Source organism: Eleutherodactylus coqui, chromosome 11 (assembly GCF_035609145.1).
Source record: "Eleutherodactylus coqui strain aEleCoq1 chromosome 11, aEleCoq1.hap1, whole genome shotgun sequence".
NCBI lineage: Eukaryota > Metazoa > Chordata > Amphibia > Anura > Eleutherodactylidae > Eleutherodactylus > Eleutherodactylus coqui.
Genome location: NC_089847.1, coordinates 139,789,914 through 139,812,115, shown reverse-complemented (window position 1 = coordinate 139,812,115; position 22,202 = coordinate 139,789,914). Strand labels below are relative to the sequence as shown.

Below are 22,202 nucleotides of genomic sequence, written 5' to 3'. Positions count from 1 at the left end.
CCGCAGCCACAGAGACCCTGCCCAGCCCGGTGACCCCGCAGCCACAGAGATCCTGCCCAGCCCGGTGACCCCGCAGCCACAGAGACCCTGCCCAGCCCGGTGACCCCGCAGCCACAGAGACCCTGCCCAGCCCGGTGACCCCGCAGCCACAGAGACCCTGCCCAGCCCGGTGACCCCGCAGCCACAGAGACCCTGCCCAGCCCGGTGACCCCGCAGCCACAGAGACCCTGCCCAGCCCGGTGACCCCGCAGCCACAGAGACCCTGCCCAGCCCGGTGACCCCGCAGCCACAGAGACCCTGCCCAGCCCGGTGACCCCGCAGCCACAGAGACCCTGCCCAGCCCGGTGACCCCGCAGCCACAGAGACCCTGCCCAGCCCGGTGACCCTGCAGCCACAGAGACCCTGCCCAGCCCGGTGACCCCGCAGCCACAGAGACCCTGCCCAGCCCGGTGACCCCGCAGCCACAGAGACCCTGCCCAGCCCGGTGACCCCGCAGCCACAGAGACCCTGCCCAGCCCGGTGACCCCGCAGCCACAGAGACCCTGATCCCCGAACAGCGCGGCAAGAGATGCTCCGTCTGTGTGAAGACCCCTTATCTTAAGGCTTCTGCTTGAACAGACAGCGGGGGCTCCGCGAGGGCGGGACCTTGTATGTGGGCTGCGATCAGTCACACCCACTAGTATCTCCAGACACAACCATCAGCTCAGCCACTCCCACCCTCTGATGTCAGCTCTTGGGGTTCAAGACTAACTGCTGTAGCACTGGGGGGTGCGGCCTCCTCCTACATAACCGGGCTGTAACACTAGTGCAGGCGGCGGCCATACTGCTCGTCTCCCCGCGCTCTCCGGTGTGGTAGAATGGCGCGGCGGCCATACTGCTCGTCTCCCCGCGCTCTCCGGTGTGGTAGAATGGCGCGGCGGCCATACTGCTCATCTCCCAGCGCTCTCCGGTGTGGTAGAATGGCGCGGCGGCCATACTGCTCGCCTCCCAGCGCTCTCTGTGTGGTAGAATGGCGCGGAGGCCATACTGCTCGCCTCCCAGCGCTCTCTGTGTGGTAGAATGGCGCGGCGGCCATACTGCTCATCTCCCAGCGCTCTCTGTGTGGTAGAATGGCGCGGCGGCCATACTGCTCGTCTCCCAGCGCTCTCCGGTGTGGTAGAATGGCGCGGCGGCCATACTGCTCGTCTCCCAGCGCTCTCTGTGTGGTAGAATGGCGCGGCGGCCATACTGCTCGTCTCCCCGCGCTCTCCGGTGTGGTAGAATGGCGCGGCGGCCATACTGCTCGTCTCCCAGCGCTCTCGGTGTGGTAGAATGGCGCGGTGGCCATACTGCTCGTCTCCCAGCGCTCTCGGTGTGGTAGAATGGCGCGGCGGCGCTTCCATCTGTCACCGGTGACAGTAAATCTTCGCTGAACGCGGCGCGGCTATTTATACTCTGCAGTGATAAATTACCGACAGCGACGCCTGCGAGTTTATTGTGCGTTTAGCAACGGGCAGACAGCTAGATTTATACAGGAGGCGACGCCGCGCCGAGATCCGAGCGCAATAAAACACCATGATAGAGACCGGCTACATAATCTCACAACACCCTGGTAGAGCAGCAGCAGCGCCCCCTGCTGGAACACAGCGCCAGATAGTCACAATGGTCTCATCATGTCTCTCCACAACGTCACACCGAGTCACCCCCAGAGCTGTAATCACACTTCTATTACATCATGTCTTATCCTCCAGTCACCCCTAGAGCTGCAATCACACTTCTATTACATCATGTCTTATCCTCCAGTCACCCCTAGAGCTGCAATCACACTTCTATTACATTGTGTCTTATTCTCCAGTCCCCCCCAGAGCTGCAATCACACTTCTATTACATTGTGTCTTATCCTCCAGTCACACCCAGAGCTGCAATTACACTTCTATTACATTGTGTCTTATCCTCCAGTCACACCCAGAGCTGCAATTACACTTCTATTACATTGTGTCTTATCCTCCAGTCACACCCAGAGCTGCAATCACACTTCTATTACATTGTGTCTTATCCTCCAGTCACCCATAGAGCTGCAATCACACTTCTATTACATTGTGTCTTATCCTCCAGTCACCCCTAGAGCTGCAATCACACTTCTATTACATTGTGTCTTATCCTCCAGTCACACCCAGAGTTGCAATCACACTTCTATTACATCACATCTTATACTACAGCCACACCCAGAGCTGCAGTCACCACCTTGTTACGTCATGTCTTATCCTCCAGAGCTGCAATCACACTTCTATTACATCACATCTTATTTCCCAGTCACCCCCAGAGCTGCAGTCACCATCTGGTTACATCACATCTTATCCTCCAGTCACACCCAGACCTGCAGTCACACTTCTATTACATCATGTTTTATCCTCCAGTCACACCCAGAGCTGCAGTCACCATCTTGTTACGTCATTTCTTATCCTCCAGTCACCCCCAGAGCTGCAATCACACTTCTATTACATCACGTCTTATCCTCCAGTCACCCCCAGAGCTGCAATCACACTTCTATTACATCACATCTTATCCTCCAGTCACATCCAGAGCTGCAGTCACCATCTGGTTATATCACATCTTATCCTCCAGTCACACCCAGAGCTGCAGTCACCATCTTGTTACGTCATTTCTAATCCTCCAGTCACCCCCAGAGCTGCAATCACACTTCAATTACATCATGTTTTATCCTCCAGTCACCCCCAGAGCTGCAATCACACTTCTATTACATCCTGTTTTATCCTCCAATCACCCCCAGAGCTGCAATCACACTTCAATTACATCATGTTTTATCCTCCAGTCACCCCCAGAGCTGCAATCACACTTCACTTACATCATGTTTTATCCTCCAGTCACCCCCAGAGCTGCAATCACACTTCTATTACATCGTCTTATCCTCCAGTCACACCCAGAGCTGCAATCACACTTCTATTACAGTACATCTCATCCTACAGTCACAGCCAGAGCTGCAATCACACTTCTATTACATTACATCTCATCCTACAGTCACACCCAGAGCTGCAATCACACGTTTATTACATTATGTCTTACCCTCCAGTCACCCCAAGAGCTGCAATCACACTTCTATTACATCACATCTTACCCTCCAGTCACGCCCAGAGCTGCAGTCACACTTCTATTACATCACATCTTATCCTCCAATCACGCCCAGAGCTGCAGTCACACTTCTATTACATCACATCTTATCCTCCAGTCACGCCCAGAGCTGCAGTCACCATCTTGTTACGCCATGTCTTATTCTCCAGAGCTGCAATCACACAATTCTATTACATCAGGTCTTATCTTTCAGTCACACCCAGTGCTCCAATCATCATCTGGTTACATCACATCTTATCCTCCAGTCACACCCAGAGCTGCAATCACACTTCTATTACATCACATCTTATCCTCCAGTCACACCCAGAGCTGCAGTGACAAGTTCTGATATTACAGCTTTGTACCGCCCCTGCCTGCTATCTGCAGGCCTGCTCCGCTGTGGTGCATTGTGGGAGGCTTTGTAACCCTACATCTCCCAAAATGCAGCGTGGCAGAGATGCATTCTGGAATTGGCTGTACGGTGGGTTTCTGCAGCTCTGGGTGTGACTGGAGTAGAAGAGCTGCTGCTGTGGACCAGCAGGAGATGCAGAATCTGCTCCGCACTGAAGACACACAAAGGAGGAGGAGCCACATCGCCACCGCCCTGCAATAAGGCGACTGCATTCACCTGAGGTTGCAGTCTTACTAGTGTTCTCTTTTATCAGCCATTTCACATTACTGTAGTGTTAAACAGAATGCGTGACAATAAAGCGCCGTTTACACGCACAGATGATCGCTCAGACTGTTGTGAAGATGGGATGACTGACCTTCGAGCGATCGTCCTGCAGCAGATGCTGAAGCCCCCCGAGGCTGCGTTCTCACACGCCGGATTCACGGAAATCTCACAGATTGGCCGCAGCAAAAAACTGCGAGACTTCCGCAAGGAAAGCGCTGCTTCAAAACCCGCCGCACTTAGCCATGCGTTTTGGAGCGGCTTGGCCGCATGCTTTTCCGTTGCGGTCGGCGCTCCCATAGAGGAGAGCGCAACCGCAGCGGAATAAAAAAAAATGTACATGCTGCAGCTGGCGAATCCGCGCCGCAGCTGAGAAATCGCGTCCACATGGCTGGACAATCCCGGGATTAGCGGCACAGGTGGATTTGTTGCAGCGAAATTTCGGATGGTATTTCCACGGCAAATCCCCCTGTGTGACCCATTAGTAGCTCGTTAGCTTCATTTGCGTACAAATAAGGCTCACTATGCTGTATGCAGATAACAGCGGGTGGTCTGTTATCTGCATACAGCTCCATTGTTCTCCCAGGAGACAGGAGCTGAATACAATGTTATCAGCACTCCTGTGGAGAATCACAGCGTGTGGTCCCTGCTATCAGCTGGCCGGCTGAACAATGTTTTTTATGCTGAATTAAAAATCATCGTTCAGCTGAAAAGCAAACATCATTTGAACGAATTTTGAGCGATAATTACTGTGTGTAAATAGGGCTGAAGTGTAGTATTCTTCTCTCCCCACCCCTATGCCATATCTCCAGTGCCCAGAACCTTCTATATGTGACAGATATCAACAGCTCCTCTGATAACGCTCCAGCATGGATGTTAGTAACATATATGATGTCTCTGGAGGTTATATCAGTACTGGAGCGTTATAAGAGATGGGGCTGATATCACATATATGATGTCTCTGGAGGTTATATCAGTACTAGAGCGTTATAAGGGCAGTGGCTGATATCACATATATGATGTCTCTGGAGGTTATATCAGTACTGGAGCGTTATAACAGGAGCGGCTGATATCACATATATGATGTCTCTGGGGGTTATATCAGTACTGGAGCGTTATAAGAGGAGCGGCTGATATCACATATATGATGTCTCTGGGGGTTATATCAGTACTGGAGCATTATAAGAGGAGCAGCTGATATCACATATATGATGTCTCTGGGGGTTATATCAGTACTGGAGCATTATAAGAGGAGGGGCTGATATGACATATATGATGTCTCTGGGGGTTATATCAGTACTGGAGCGTTATAAGAGGAGCGGCTGATATCACCTATATGATGTCTCTGGAGGTTATATCAGTACTGGAGCGTTATAAGAGGAGCGGCTGATATCACATATATGATGTCTCTGGGGGTTATATCAGTACTGGAGCATTATAAGAGGAGTGGCTGATATCACATATATGATGTCTCTGGAGGTTGTATCAGTACTGGAGCGTTATAAGGGCAGTGGCTGATATCACATATATGATGTCTCTAGAGGTTATATCAGTACTAGACTGTTATAAGAGGAGCGGCTGATATCACCTATATGATGTCTCTGGAGGTTATATCAGTACTGGAGCGTTATAAGAGGATCAGCTGATATCACATATATGATGTCTCTGGAGGTTATATCAGTACTGGAGCGTTATAAGGGCAGTGGCTGATATCACATATATGATGTCTCTGGAGGTTATATCAGTACTGGAGCGTTATAACAGGAGCGGCTGATATCACATGTATGATGTCTCTGGGGGTTATATCAGTACTGGAGCGTTATAAGAGGAGCGGCTGATATCACATATATGAGGTCTCTGGAGGTTATATCAGTACTGGAGCGTTATAAGAGAGAGGCTGATATCACATATATGATGTCTTTACAGGTTATATCAGTCCTGCAGCGTTATAAGAGGAGGGGCTGATATCACATATATGATGTCTCTGGAGGTTATATCAGTACTGGAGCGTTATAAGAGGGGCGGCTGATATCACATATATGATGTCTCTGGAGGTTATATCAGTACTGGAGCGCTATAAGAGGAGGGGCTGATATCACATATATGATGTCTCTGGAGGTTATATCAGTACTGGAGCGTTATAAGAGGAGGGGCTGATATCACATATATGATGTCTCTGAAGGTTATATCAGTACTGGAGCGTTATAAGAGGAGGGGCTGATATCACATATATGATGTCTCTGGGGGTTATATCAGTACTGGAGCGTTATAAGAGGAGGGGCTGATATCACATATATGATGTCTCTGGGGGTAATAATCTCTGGACATGGGGTGGTTTGTGGCCCTTTAAGTGTGTTGGTATCGCCAGCTGACAGCAGATTAGACGTGTTCACCTCCGGCGGCAGTAAATAATAGATGGGTCGCCGCTGACTTTCTTTCGGGGATCCGCTGCGTTTCTTAGCAACTTGAGGACACTTGGATGGGATCCCATTTACAGGCGCTCCGAAGTGAAAAGACCCGGCGCTGTCCGGGCGCCAGCAGCTCGCAGCAGCACTGATCTGTCTCTTACCTGATACATTGTAACAAACTACAGCAGGGATAACACTGCTTCACATTAACCCTCAATCTACTGGATGTGACCAAATGCAGAGGGCCAAGCCTACAGAACAGGAGCGCCACACAGAGGACATGGGCGGATACGCGCGGCCCCCGGTACAATCATCCAACGGCCGATCGCCAACCTTTTCACCCACTATTTGCTGGTAGACGTCACCTCCCCCGACGAGTCGTACAAGGCGCGGACCCGAGGATTACCAGAGACCATGACCGCGAGCGTCCGCCAAAGAGGTGAGCGCATTACAGATGTCCGAGGCACAAAGCTCGCCACCCTCATGCATCACGCGGCGTCCGCCATGAGGGTTACTGATCCACCGCCGATCATCCAGATCCAGCTGGAGGCGCAGGACCTCGCGAGCGACACCACAGAACCGCAGTCCTCCAGACATGAGGGGGATCATGTGCCGCCACTAGCACACGGGCATGAGCTCGGGGGAGTTCATCTTCGGCGCGGTTGCGGACAGCTGTTGGTGCCTCGGACTATTTTTTTCCTCATTCAAACGCGGCAATAATCATTAAAGCAACAGACCGAGAAAAGTGGCGCCGTGCCCTCCATGCCAGCTTTATGGTTACTGCGAAGGCAGCGATCAGCAGCAGGTTGCTCCGCACCGCGCTGAAGGCCGATAGCTCTACCGCCCAGCAAATGGAAAGCAGCGCGACCGTGGAAGACGACCGGAGACAATCCACCCCAAAACTCAGGATCTGGAAGACATCCCTGCCCGTCCAGGACTCGAGGAAAGCGGGGTGACAACCAACAGCCACTGACAGCTGCCATAAGCCACCCAGCTTTCCCAGGCAGGTTTACCATTTAGGACGCAGGGACAGCTGGGAGCGGGTGTAGCGGGCACTACAGGCAGAGGCAAGGGAGGCACTACAGGTACCAGCTAGGCAGACACTGCAGGTGTAGTGGGCACTACAGGTACCAGCGAGGCGGGCACTACAGGCACAGGTGGGGGAGGCACTACAGACGCGAGCAATGCAGGCACTGCAGGTGTAGTTAGCACTACAGGTATAAATGAGGCAGGCACTGCAGGTATGAGCATGGCTGGCTCTACAGGTGTAGTGGGCACCACAGTAGCATGACAGGCTCTACAGGCACAGGTGTAGTGGGCACTACAGGTATAAGTGAGCCTGGCACTGCAGGTATGAGCATGGCAGGATCTACAGGTGTAGCGGGCACCACAGGTATTAGCATGGTAGGCTATACAGACACAGGTGTAATGGGCACTACAGGTATGAGTGAGGCTGGCACTACAGGTATTAGCATGGCAGGCTCCACAGGCACAGGTGTAGTGGGCACTACAGGTATAAGTGAGGCAGGCACTACAGGTATTGGCATGGCAGGCTCTACAGGCACAGGTAGAGTGGGCACTACAGGTATAAGGGAGGCTGGCATTGCAAGTATGAGCATGGCAGTCTCTACAGGTGTAGTGGGCACTACATGCATAAGTGAGGCTGGCACTGCAGGTATAAGCATGGCAGGTTCTACATGCACAGGTGTAGCGGGCACTACAGGAAGAGGTGAGGCTGGCACTCCAGGTATGAGCATGGCAGTCTCTACAGGTGTAGCAGGCACCACGGTATTAGCATGGCAGGCTATACCGATGTAGCGGGTACCACAGGTATAAGTGAGGCTGGCATTGCAGGTATGAGCATGGCAGTCTCTACAGGTGTAGTGGGCACTACAGGTATAAGTGAGGCTGGCATTGCAGGTATTAGCATGGCAGTCTCTACAGGTGTAGCGGGTACCACAAGTATTAGAATGGCAGGCTCTACAGGCACAGGTGTAGCGGGCACTGCAGGTAAGAGCATGCCAGGCTCAACAGGTATAAGCAAGGTGGGTGCTGCAACTGCAGGAAATCAACTTCCCACGACTCCACAAGATACCACAGAGTGATAACAGTAGCATCACTGAGGGGCCAGACTATGGCTTCAGAGGGCGGCCCCCAGGGGCCACTCAGCTAATACCCTCCCGGCATGGAAATAATGCAGCAACATTCCTGCAAGGTCACAAATCATTAACCCTTCGCCTCCTCCTGCCATGTGTGCACAAGGGGAGTGTCAACTGATAAAGTCCGCGCCCATCTCCATAGCGTCCAAACCCCCAAACACAACATGGCAAGGAGGGCGACACCCACTAGCACACAGTCGGCGCCAAATTAAACTGCTGTTCTTGTTGCACAAGTGATGCCCAGGAACAACCGTGATGTCCCCGACAACCCACCTCCATCACATTGATATGCCAGCGGGCAGCGCCAGACCGAAGTAAGGGGAGCAGCTAAGAAATCACGCATCGGTGTCATAACTGCGCAGGAGCCGATCGCTCCCGGTCAGGAATGATCTAACAGAAAGATGGCGATCAACCTGCTAACCCCTCCCACCAATAGCATACAGTGTGTAGGAGTATATGCAGTATCCGTACACAAGTAACCATGGCAACCAAGAAGAAACCTCCATACTTTACACTGCAGCCTGCATCCAGTAAAGTGGACAATCACTACAGCCCTAACATACAGGAAAGGAGAGCGGCTGCCATGGACGGCATGATAACTCCGCCCCGTGGACAGCGCAACATTTGTGATGTATGAAGGACATCGGGTTAGTCTGACCTCCCACAGGCGAGTGCGATAGCGCGCCATGAATCACTGCCCGATATTGCGCTCGCCAACATGCGATATTAATACCACCATCACTTAGAGGGAAGTCAGCTGCGGCGGCGGACGCGGGGTTTCTCCTGTTGCTTTCAGTAGGGATGCCTCGCATCCCACCGCGTGCACCGAAGCCCGTGCCGCCGGCCCCACTGACAACGGGAGATGCCATGTGGGTGCAAAGAATTAATGAGCTCACGTGAACGACGCCCGGCAAAAGAATGGGGTTCATATTACATATCGCACGTCTCCTGAGATTCGCTCACGGGCAGATTTGAATCCAAAGCCAACGCCCGCCCCCGGACTCCGCAGCAAGTACCGCCCATATTATGCAACGCAAAAGTGATTCTTTTCCAATTACGGTTTCCACTCGCGGATGAAAAAAAAAAATTACAGCATGTTCCATTTTCCTGCGGTGTCCGCACGGACGGCTCCGACTGAAGTCAATGGAAGCCGTCCAGGTCGCGGCCCTTCTGCAATTGACACTGCGGATGGGCCTCCGATTTCGCCTCAAGCAGCATGAAGGCTTGTGGCCCCCAAGGACAACCTCTGAATTCACTGATGTGTGAGTGCCATGTGCCGCCAGGTGGAACACTCTAATCCCAGCGATCCCTACCGTGGTGGCGGCACCTTCATGATCATCAAGCTTTACCCACAGAAAGACCCCAAGCTGCGGAGAGCGCGATGGCAGCCATCTTGTGGGCCGGACCAATGTAGCCAGGTCGTCATATTGTGTGCATGCTCACCCAATGATGTTACATATATCTAGCAGTCGGCGACGCAGCGCAGAACAAGCAGGGGGCGCAAGTACTCACTCTATGAAGTAGCTGGCGCCCTCGTCCGTAAATCCTTCCTCCCATCCGCGGGGCAGATCTGTAAAGACAAGAAGATGATGTGAGCGGGGCGCGAGGCGGGACCGCACAGCCACCCCCCCCAACACCGACCACTTCACCGGGCTTATAGGATTTCACGTGTAGAACTGAGAACCACATCGCACGACGAAACCGACATCCAATCAATGTGACCATGGCATGAGGCTCCTGCCCCCGAAACATGGCGTGCCGCCAGCCTCACAGCGGGACGCTTCTCTGTACGTATCCCGTGTCCTTTCGGACGAGTTCCGCTTGTGAACTAGCGGAATGCGAACCCGCTATACGCCGGACAGGAGAACTTCGCTTGGGGTGCGAGTCTTAGGAGGAGAATCAGAGGTGTTACCATCATCCCCTCCACGGGCCCACCAGGACGTGGCGGCTGCTCTGGGGGTCAGTCCTCCCACCGAACTCCTTACAGGAAGGATCACCGCGGAGCGTTCACATACACAACGTACGGCAGGTGGCAACGCATCCTCTGTGACATCTGGGCAGCGGGCATCACTTGGCCATATTTGTGCCCTCCACAGACCTCGCCGTCCCACCCCTTCCCGAACGGTCAACTGCACAGAAAGTCTGCAGCAAAGAGGATGAGACCACGCTGCAGACATAGAGCTGCCCACAAAACCAGTGCGGAAAAAAATGGTCACATGGGGCGGCACGTCAGCGATAGCAGCGGATACGCCAAAGAATCAAAGTACTAACTACCACTTGTCCGTGAGTATGTATGTAAGTGCTTCTGATGCTCCGCCCCTGGTGACATCATCACTACAGCTAGACTGGGGCAAGCAAAACCTTAGAGTGACGCTCCATGCCTGCAACCATAAGTGCTACTGAGCACCGCCACACAGCAGCGAGCGGCATTGCCCCAACACACCGGACAATCGCCCCTGACCACAACCCTGCTTGCCTGCAGGGTAAAGCATGGAGGCCCTCAGGTCTATAACTCCAGAGAATGAGGATGCTGGATGGAACAAGCGCCTCACAATGGGGGACATCCATCCCCGGCTCTGCTTCAGACACAAAGTATGTGCACCCCCAATAATCCGACACATTACTGGACTATCGGTATGCGGTTACTAGTGGAGGGGGGTATATAATGAGGAGGATCGGAGCAGGTCTGAATATTTCACGCCCTCCTGAGCCCAACTGAAAACTGCCTGGATTTTTGGGGGCGAGACAACCTAGTAAAGTCTTTCCGTGTAACACGACCAGAAGGCTAAGAAACGTAAGCGAGGCAGAGGAGTAAAGCACCAATATTACTACCACCCCACAGGTGAGGCGATCCTGGACTGCCACTACTAACACCCCACAGGTGAGGCGATCCTGGACTGCCACTACTAACACCCCACAGGTGAGGCGATCCTGGACTGCCACTACTAACACCCCACAGGTGGGGGGCTGTACTACTAATACTCCCCAGGTGAGGGGCTCTACTGCTAACGCCCCACAGGTGAGGGGCTGCGCTGCTAACGCCCCACAGGTGAGGGGCTGCGCTGCTAACGCCCCACAGGTGAGGGGCTGCGCTGCTAACGCCCCACAGGTGAGGGGCTGCGCTGCTAACGCCCCACAGGTGAGGGGCTGCGCTGCTAACGCGCCACAGGTGAGGGGCTGCGCTGCTAACGCGCCACAGGTGAGGGGGCTGCGCTGCTAACGCGCCACAGGTGAGGGGGCTGCGCTGCTAACGCGCCACAGGTGAGGGGGCTGCGCTGCTAACGCGCCACAGGTGAGGGGGCTGCGCTGCTAACGCGCCACAGGTGAGGGGGCTGCGCTGCTAACGCGCCACAGGTGAGGGGGCTGCGCTGCTAACGCGCCACAGGTGAGGGGGCTGCGCTGCTAACGCGCCACAGGTGAGGGGCTCCCGCACTGCTGCTACTAATACCCCACTGGTGAGGAGCTCCCGGGCCGCCCTACTAACACGCCACAGGTGGGGGGCTGCGCTGCTTACGCCCCACAGGTGGGGGGCTGCGCTGCTTACGCCCCACTGGTGGGGGGCTGCGCTGCTTACGCCCCACTGGTGGGGGGCTGCGCTGCTTACGCCCCACTGGTGGGGGGCTGCGCTGCTAACCCCCCACAGGTGAGGGGCTCCCGCACTGCTGCTACTAATACTCCACTGGGGAGGAGCTCCCGGGCCGCCCTACTAACACGCCACAGGTGGGGGGCTGCGCTGCTTACGCCCCACTGGTGGGGGGCTGCGCTGCTAACGCCCCACTGGTGGGGGGGGCTGCGCTGCTTACGCCCCACTGGTGGGGGGGGGCTGCGCTGCTAAAGCCCCACTGGTGGGGGGGGGCTGCGCTGCTAAAGCCCCACTGGTGGGGGGGGGGCTGCGCTGCTAAAGCCCCACTGGTGGGGGGGGCTGCGCTGCTAAAGCCCCACTGGTGGGGGGGGCTGCGCTGCTAAAGCCCCACTGGTGGGGGGCTCCCGGACTGCTACTACCAACGCCCCGCAGGTGAGGGCCTGTACTACTAACGCCCCGCAGGTGAGGGCCTGTACTACTAACGCCCCGCAGGTGAGGGCCTGTACTACTAACGCCCCGCAGGTGAGGGCCTGTACTACTAACGCCCCGCAGGTGAGGGCCTGTACTACTAACGCCCCGCAGGTGAGGGCCTGTACTACTAACGCCCCGCAGGTGAGGGCCTGTACTACTAACGCCCCGCAGGTGAGGGGCCGTACTACTAACGCCCCGCAGGTGAGGGGCCGTACTACTAACGCCCCGCAGGTGAGGGGCCGTACTACTAACGCCCCGCAGGTGAGGGGCCGTACTACTAACGCCCCGCAGGTGAGGGGCCGTACTACTAACGCCCCCCAGGCGAGAGGCTCCCGGACTGCCACAACTAACAGCCGCCACAAGTGAGGGGCCGCCCTACTAACAGCCGCCACAGGTGAGGGGCCGCCCTACTAACAGCCGCCACAGGTGGGGGGCCGCCCTACTAACAGCCGCCACAGGTGGGGGGGCCGCCGCCCTACTAACAGCCGCCACAGGTGGGGGGCCGCCCCTACTAACAGCCGCCACAGGTGGGGGGCCGCCCTACTAACAGCCGCCACAGGTGGGGGGCCGCCCTACTAACAGCCGCCACAGGTGGGGGGCTACCGGACTGCCACAACTAACGCCCCACAGGTGAGGGGGCTGCGCCGCTAACGCCCCACAGGTGAGGGGGCTGCGCCGCTAACGCCCCACAGGTGAGGGGGCTGCGCCGCTAACGCCCCACAGGTGAGGGGGCTGCGCCGCTAACGCCCCACAGGTGAGGGGGCTGCGCCGCTAACGCCCCACAGGTGAGGGGGCTGCGCCGCTAACGCCCCACAGGTGAGGGGGCTGCGCCGCTAACGTCCCACAGGTGAGGGGCTCCCGGACTGCTACTACCAACGCCCCACAGGTGAGGGGCTGCACTACTAACTACCCACAGGTGAGAGGCTCCCGGACAGCCACTACTAACACCCCACAGGTGAGGGGGCTGCACCGCTAACACCCCACAGGTGAGGGGGCTGCGCTGCTAACGCGCCACAGGTGAGGGGCTGCGCTGCTAACGCGCCACAGGTGAGGGGGCTGCGCTGCTAACGCGCCACAGGTGAGGGGGCTGCGCTGCTAACGCGCCACAGGTGAGGGGGCTGCGCTGCTAACGCGCCACAGGTGAGGGGGCTGCGCTGCTAACGCGCCACAGGTGAGGGGGCTGCGCTGCTAACGCGCCACAGGTGAGGGGGCTGCGCTGCTAACGCGCCACAGGTGAGGGGGCTGCGCTGCTAACGCGCCACAGGTGAGGGGCTCCCGCACTGCTGCTACTAATACCCCACTGGTGAGGAGCTCCCGGGCCGCCCTACTAACACGCCACAGGTGGGGGGCTGCGCTGCTTACGCCCCACAGGTGGGGGGCTGCGCTGCTTACGCCCCACTGGTGGGGGGGCTGCGCTGCTTACGCCCCACTGGTGGGGGGCTGCGCTGCTTACGCCCCACTGGTGGGGGGCTGCGCTGCTAACCCCCCACAGGTGAGGGGCTCCCGCACTGCTGCTACTAATACTCCACTGGGGAGGAGCTCCCGGGCCGCCCTACTAACACGCCACAGGTGGGGGGCTGCGCTGCTTACGCCCCACTGGTGGGGGGCTGCGCTGCTAACGCCCCACTGGTGGGGGGGGCTGCGCTGCTTACGCCCCACTGGTGGGGGGGGGCTGCGCTGCTAAAGCCCCACTGGTGGGGGGGGGGCTGCGCTGCTAAAGCCCCACTGGTGGGGGGGGGCTGCGCTGCTAAAGCCCCACTGGTGGGGGGGGCTGCGCTGCTAAAGCCCCACTGGTGGGGGGGGCTGCGCTGCTAAAGCCCCACTGGTGGGGGGCTCCCGGACTGCTACTACCAACGCCCCGCAGGTGAGGGCCTGTACTACTAACGCCCCGCAGGTGAGGGCCTGTACTACTAACGCCCCGCAGGTGAGGGCCTGTACTACTAACGCCCCGCAGGTGAGGGCCTGTACTACTAACGCCCCGCAGGTGAGGGCCTGTACTACTAACGCCCCGCAGGTGAGGGCCTGTACTACTAACGCCCCGCAGGTGAGGGCCTGTACTACTAACGCCCCGCAGGTGAGGGGCCGTACTACTAACGCCCCGCAGGTGAGGGGCCGTACTACTAACGCCCCGCAGGTGAGGGGCCGTACTACTAACGCCCCGCAGGTGAGGGGCCGTACTACTAACGCCCCGCAGGTGAGGGGCCGTACTACTAACGCCCCCCAGGCGAGAGGCTCCCGGACTGCCACAACTAACAGCCGCCACAAGTGAGGGGCCGCCCTACTAACAGCCGCCACAGGTGAGGGGCCGCCCTACTAACAGCCGCCACAGGTGGGGGGCCGCCCTACTAACAGCCGCCACAGGTGGGGGGCCGCCGCCCTACTAACAGCCGCCACAGGTGGGGGGCCGCCCTACTAACAGCCGCCACAGGTGGGGGGCCGCCCTACTAACAGCCGCCACAGGTGGGGGGCCGCCCTACTAACAGCCGCCACAGGTGGGGGGCTACCGGACTGCCACAACTAACGCCCCACAGGTGAGGGGGCTGCGCCGCTAACGCCCCACAGGTGAGGGGGCTGCGCCGCTAACGCCCCACAGGTGAGGGGGCTGCGCCGCTAACGCCCCACAGGTGAGGGGGCTGCGCCGCTAACGCCCCACAGGTGAGGGGGCTGCGCCGCTAACGCCCCACAGGTGAGGGGGCTGCGCCGCTAACGCCCCACAGGTGAGGGGGCTGCGCCGCTAACGTCCCACAGGTGAGGGGCTCCCGGACTGCTACTACCAACGCCCCACAGGTGAGGGGCTGCACTACTAACTACCCACAGGTGAGAGGCTCCCGGACAGCCACTACTAACACCCCACAGGTGAGGGGGCTGCACCGCTAACACCCCACAGGTGAGGGGGCTGCACCGCTAACACCCCACAGGTGAGGGGGCTGCACCGCTAACGCCCCACAGGTGAGGGGGCTGCGCTACAAACGCCCCACAGGTGAGGGGGCTGCGCTACAAACGCCCCACAGGTGAGGGGGCTGCGCTACAAACGCCCCACAGGTGAGGGGGCTGCGCTACAAACGCCCCACAGGTGAGGGGGCTGCGCTACAAACGCCCCACAGGTGAGGGGGCTGCGCTACAAACGCCCCACAGGTGAGGGGGCTGCGCTACAAACGCCCCACAGGTGAGGGGGCTGCGCTACAAACGCCCCACAGGTGAGGGGGCTGCGCTACAAACGCCCCACAGGTGAGGGGGCTGCGCTACAAACGCCCCACAGGTGAGGGGGCTGCGCTACAAACGCCCCACAGGTGAGGGGGCTGCGCTACAAACGCCCCACAGGTGAGGGGGCTGCGCTACAAACGCCCCACAGGTGAGGGGGGCTGCGCTACAAACGCCCCACAGGTGAGGGGGGCTGCGCTACAAACGCCCCACAGGTGAGGGGGGCTGCGCTACAAACGCCCCACAGGTGAGGGGGGCTGCGCTACAAACGCCCCACAGGTGAGGGGGGCTGCGCTACTAACGCCCCACAGGTGAGGGGGGCTGCGCTACTAACGCCCCACAGGTGAGGGGGGCTGCGCTACTAACGCCCCACAGGTGAGGGGGGCTGCGCTACTAACGCCCCACAGGTGAGGGGCCGCGCTACTAACGCCCCACAGGTGAGGGGCCGCGCTACTAACGCCCCACAGGTGAGGGGGCTGCGCTACTAACGCCCCACAGGTGAGGGGGCTGCGCTACTAACACCCCACAGGTGAGGGGGCTGCGCTACTAACACCCCACAGGTGAGGGGGCTGCGCTACTAACACCCCACAGGTGAGGGGGCTGCGCTACTAACACCCCACAGGTGAGGGGGCTGCGCTACTAACACCCCACAGGTGAGGGGGCTGCGCTACTAACACCCCACAGGTGAGGGGGCTGCGCTACTAACACCCCACAGGTGAGGGGGCTGCGCTACTAACACCCCACAGGTGAGGGGGCTGCGCTACTAACACCCCACAGGTGAGGGGACTGTACTACAAACACCCCACAGGTGAGGGGGCTGCACTACTAACGCCCCACAGGTGAGGGGACTGTACTACTAACGCCCCACAGGTGGGTCTCTACTACTTCTCCACACTTCGGACTCCCGGCCGTACCTGAGCGGATCATGTGGCCGGAGTTGACGGGCTCCCCGGTGCGGGGGTGCAGCCAGGTGGTGCTCCGGCTCCGGTCACTGCGGGAGAGAAGACACTGGTTACTCCGAGCCCCCCGGCTCTGCCGCTCCCCGCCGCCCGCTCTCCTCCCGCCTTACTCGATGAAGAACACCCGTCCGTCGGCGCACACCCCGTACGACCAGTCCTCTGGCAAACTCTCCCGCCCGTCGCCCTCGGCCGCCATCTTCACCCCCCGCCCGGGTCCCGGAGGAGGAGGGGCGCGTCCCCGGGGAGTGCGCGCGCCCGCCGCGGTAACAAAGTGCAGGGGCCACGTGACCACCGCCACCTGTCACCCAGGGCAACCCCAGCGCTGCGGAGAGGGTATCCCACCGAGGGGCTGAGATACACGGCGCTGGAGACTGTATCCCATCAGAGGGCGCTGAGATACACGACTCTGGAGACTGTACTCCACCGAGAGCTGAGATACACGACTCTGGAGACTGTATCCCATCAGAGGGCGCTGAGATACACGACTCTGGAGACTGTACTCCACCAGGGCGCTGAGATACACAGCTCTGGAGACTGTACTCCACCGAGGGGCTGAGATACACGACTCTGGAGACTGTATCCCATCAGAGGGCGCTGAGATACACGACTCTGGAGACTGTACTCCACCGAGGGGCTGAGATACACGACTCTGGAGACTGTATCCCATCAGAGGGCGCTGAGATACACGACTCTGGAGACTGTACTCCACCGGGGCACTGAGATACACGACTCTGGAGACTGTACTCCACCGGGGCACTGAGATACACGACTCTGGAGACTGTACTCCACCGAGGGGCTGAGATACACTGCTCTGGAGACTGTACTCCACCGAGGGGCTGAGATACACGACTCTGGAGACTGTACTCCACTGAGAGGCTGAGATACACAACTCTGGAGACTGTATCCCATCAGAGGGGCTGAGATACACGACTCTGGAGACTGTACTCCACCGAGGGGCTGAGATACACGGCTCTGGAGACTGTACTCCACCGGGGCGCTGAGATACACGACTCTGGAGACTGTATCCCACCGGGGCGCTGAGATACACGACTCTGGAGACTGTATCCCACCGAGGGGGCTGAGATACACTGCTCTGGAGACTGTATCCCACCAGGGCGCTGAGATACACTGCTCTGGAGACTGTATCCCACCAGGGCGCTGAGATACACGACTCTGGAGACTGTATCCCACCAGGGCGCTGAGATACACTGCTCTGGAGACTGTATCCCACCGAGGGGGCTGAGATACACGGCGCTGGAGACTGTATCCCATTAGAGGGCGCTGAGATACACGGCTCTGGAGACTGTACTCCACCGGGGCGCTGAGATACACGACTCTGGAGACTGTATCCCATCAGAGGGCGCTGAGATACACGGCTCTGGAGACTGTATCCCACCAGAGGGCGTTGAGATACACGGCTCTGGAGACTGTACTCCACCGAGGGGCTGAGATACACGACTCTGGAGACTGTATCCCATCAGAGGGCGCTGAGATACACGGCGCTGGAGACTGTATCCCATCAGAGGGCGCTGAGATACACGGCGCTGGAGACTGTATCCCATCAGAGGGCGCTGAGATACACGGCGCTGGAGACTGTATCCCATCAGAGGGCGCTGAGATACACGGCGCTGGAGACTGTATCCCATCAGAGGGCGCTGAGATACACGGCGCTGGAGACTGTATCCCATCAGAGGGCGCTGAGATACACGGCGCTGGAGACTGTATCCCATCAGAGGGCGCTGAGATACACGGCGCGGGAGACTGTATCCCATCAGAGGGCGCTGAGATACACGGCGCGGGAGACTGTATCCCATCAGAGGGCGCTGAGATACACGGCGCTGGAGACTGTATCCCATCAGAGGGCGCTGAGATACACGGCGCTGGAGACTGTATCCCATCAGAGGGCGCTGAGATACACGGCGCTGGAGACTGTATCCCATCAGAGGATGCTGAGATACACGGCTCTGGAGACTGTATCCCATCAGAGGGCGCTGAGATACACGGCTCTGGAGACTGTATCCCATCAGAGGGCGCTGAGATACACGGCTCTGGAGACTGTATCCCATCAGAGGGCGCTGAGATAGACGGCGCTGGAGACTGTATCTCATCAGAGGGCGCTGAGATACACGGCACTGGAGACTGTATCCCATCAGAGGATGCTGAGATACACGGCTCTGGAGACTGTATCCCATCAGAGGGCGCTGAGATACATGGCGCTGGAGACTGTATCCCACCAGAGGGCGCTGAGATACACGGCACTGGAGACTGTATCCCACCAGAGGGGGCTGAGATACATGGCTCTGGAGACTGTATCCCACCTGAGATGATCCTACACAGCGTCCCATCATGCATGATGGATTAGATACAGACAGTATCACCCGTTAGGATTAGATACAGGATTGCGGGGCGCTGCGCCGTTCTTCCTGTGGTGGATTGTGGGTTTGCGATGATTTATTGTCTCAGCTGTGAAGGAAATAATTATTATAGGCGGAGCAGTAATTAACGCCGCGCTGCCGCCGCCGCCCCGGGCGCTGGTCTCAATTAGCAGAAGTGATGGCCTGCGTATAACAGCAGGCGCTGCGAGGAGATCCTGCAGATAACGGCGCCCCGGGGTGTCGTCCGCGGAGGCGCCACGCAGAAAATATAGAAGCGCAGACGGGAACAGTAATTGTAGATAAATGCAGAGACCGGAGACCGCGGAAATCACCGGCACCAGGCGGTCAGCGACCGGCGCACAGTGGACGGTACTCGGACGCCACCCGTGTAAAGTGCGGGGTCATCCGCAAAAGACGACATTCACATGGAGCGTAAACGCTGCACACCGCCTGGCGAGAACAAGCCGCATGGATTAGAAGGGGCCCGGAACAATCCGCCGCCGGCCAGCGGTGCGCTGCGGACGTCCACCTTGAAAATCATCCCTCTCAACGAGCCGGGAAACTTCTGCGACACGGCCGCAACAAAAACCGCCACAAGTTCCGAGAAAAAAAGACCTGCGGCAGATTGACATCACAAGTCGTCTGGAATACGGAGCTCCAGCGCCGTGAACAGATGGAGGATGGGGGGGATGATGGAGGTAATCTCCAGGGTGGTGGGGGTAATCTGCAGGAACATCAGGAGGGGGGGGGATGATGGAGGTAATCTCCAGGGTGGTGGGGGTAATCTGCAGGATGATCAGGAGGGGGGGGGATGATGGAGGTAATCTCCAGGGTGGTCGGGGTAATCTGCAGGATGATCAGGAGGGGGGGGGGATCTGCAGGATGATCAGGAGGGGGGGGGGATGATGGAGGTAATCTCCAGGGTGGTTGGGGTAATCTGCAGGATGATCAGGAGGGGGGGGGGGGATGATGGAGATAATCTCCAGAGGGGTGGGGGTAATCTGCAGGATGATCAGGAGGGGGTGGGGATGATAAAGGTAATCTCCAGGGTGGTGGGGGTAATCTCCAGGATGATGGAGATTATCTCTAGGGTGGTTGGGGTAATCTGCAGGATGATTAGGAGGGGGGATGATGGGGGTAATCTGCAGGATGATCAGGAGGGGGGGATGATGGAGGTAATCTCCAGGGTGGTGGGGGTAATCTGCAGGATGATCAGGAGGGGGGGATGATGGAGGTAATCTCCAGGGTGGTGGGGGTAATCTGCAGGATGATCAGGAGGGGGGGATGATGGAGGTAATCTGCAGGATGATCAGGAGGGGAGGATGATGGAGGTAATCTCCAGGGTGGTGGGGGTAATCTGCAGGATGATCAGGAGGGGGGGATGATGGAGGTAATCTCCAGGGTGGTGGGGGTAATCTGCAGGATGATCAGGAGCGGGGGATGATGGGGGTAATCTGCAGGATGATCAGGAGGGGGGGGGGATCTGCAGGATGATCAGGAGGGGGGGGGGGGATGATGGAGGTAATCTCCAGGGTGGTTGGGGTAATCTGCAGGATGATCAGGAGGGGGGGGGGGATGATGGAGATAATCTCCAGAGGGGTGGGGGTAATCTGCAGGATGATCAGGAGGGGGTGGGGATGATAAAGGTAATCTCCAGGGTGGTGGGGGTAATCTCCAGGATGATGGAGATTATCTCTAGGGTGGTTGGGGTAATCTGCAGGATGATTAGGAGGGGGGATGATGGGGGTAATCTGCAGGATGATCAGGAGGGGGGGATGATGGAGGTAATCTCCAGGGTGGTGGGGGTAATCTGCAGGATGATCAGGAGGGGGGGATGATGGAGGTAATCTCCAGGGTGGTGGGGGTAATCTGCAGGATGATCAGGAGGGGGGGATGATGGAGGTAATCTGCAGGATGATCAGGAGGGGAGGATGATGGAGGTAATCTCCAGGGTGGTGGGGGTAATCTGCAGGATGATCAGGAGGGGGGGATGATGGAGGTAATCTCCAGGGTGGTGGGGGTAATCTGCAGGATGATCAGGAGGGGGTGATGATGGAGGTAATCTCCAGGGTGGTGGGGGTAATCTGCAGGATGATCAGGAGCGGGGGATGATGGGGGTAATCTGCAGGATGATCAGGAGGGGGGGATGATGGAGGTAATCTCCAGGGTGGTGGGGGTAATCTGCAGGATGATCAGGAGGGCAGGGATTATGGAGGTAATCTCCAGGGGATTATCTGCAGGATGATCAGGGATGTGTATGGGGGGAGGGGGATCTCCAGGGTGATGGGGGAAATCCGCTGGATGATGGGAGGGGATGGAGGAGGTAATCCACAAGAGGATAATGGAGGTAATCCCCAGTATGATCAGTGGGGATGATGGAGGTTGTGGAGTCGAAAACAACCATGTTGGAGATAATCTGCAGGATGAGAAGACTAAGGGGAGGATGATGTGGGGGTCATTTTCAGGGGGGTGGGGATGATGGGGGTCATCTCCAGGGGGGATTTGGGGAGGAAGGGGTCATCTCTAGGGTGATGGCGGTCATCTTCAGGGTGCTGGGGGTACAGAAACATCTCTGGTTTCTCCTGAGACAAGTCACCTAGAGGCATGACAAGAGGTGTTGAGACTGGCACTATGACAGTGTGCCTGGTACTTTACACCTCAGCTGCTGCACAACCTCATTGGCGGTAATGATATTCCTCCAGCGACTGGCAGGATGGGCGGAGGGGGTGTGTGGTGCCCCCTACTGTACATTGTGCAGGTATTACAGGTCACCTTGGGCTCTGCAATGGTCAGTGAATGCAGTGACTTCTAGTATCCTGATACGGTACAGTTTTGGGGGGGGGGGGTCACATGATCCGTTGCGTTCCGCCATGTTGTGCACACGGCTGCAGGACGCCCAGGAAGTGCGAGGTTGGGGGGGGGGGGGGGGGGATAAGCCGCACTCAGCGCAGCGAGTTTTGTTCCCGGCTCAGACTTTGTACCTGGGAAGACAAAAGAATCTCCACTGAATACGCAGGAAGCGACGGATCGCGTTTACGGCTGGGAAATCGGTGGCGCCACAATTAACCCCTTCATCCTCTTACTGCAGTTTCCCTTTGCTTGATGATGTCACAGTCACCGTGCAGTCAGCTGCGCTCTATTACTTTTTGTTATAAGCCATTTCAGTCCAAGGAGAGGAAGCTTGTAGGACCTGTTCTTCTCTACCAAAGTACTACATGTCCCAGCAGCTCTACCACTCCTAAACTAATTCCATAAACCCTCTCAA

General features: G+C 57.8%; 1 protein-coding gene across 4 annotated transcripts in view; it reads right to left on the bottom strand.

Annotated features, from left to right (window-relative positions):
• The window catches only part of PLEKHA7 (pleckstrin homology domain containing A7), a 128,828-nt gene extending 112,037 nt beyond the window's left edge, over positions 1-16,791 (bottom strand). For all 4 annotated transcript variants that reach the window (XM_066583682.1, XM_066583684.1, XM_066583683.1 and 1 more), the window contains exons 1-3: positions 16,673-16,791; positions 16,518-16,594; positions 9,861-9,918 (exon numbers count right to left, since the gene is read on the bottom strand). In XM_066583682.1, the coding sequence (XP_066439779.1) occupies positions 9,861-9,918; positions 16,518-16,594; positions 16,673-16,758 (221 nt within the window). In that variant the 5' untranslated portion in view covers positions 16,759-16,791. The remainder of the gene's footprint in view (positions 1-9,860; positions 9,919-16,517; positions 16,595-16,672) is intronic.
• Between the last annotated feature and the right edge of the window lie 5,411 nt (positions 16,792-22,202).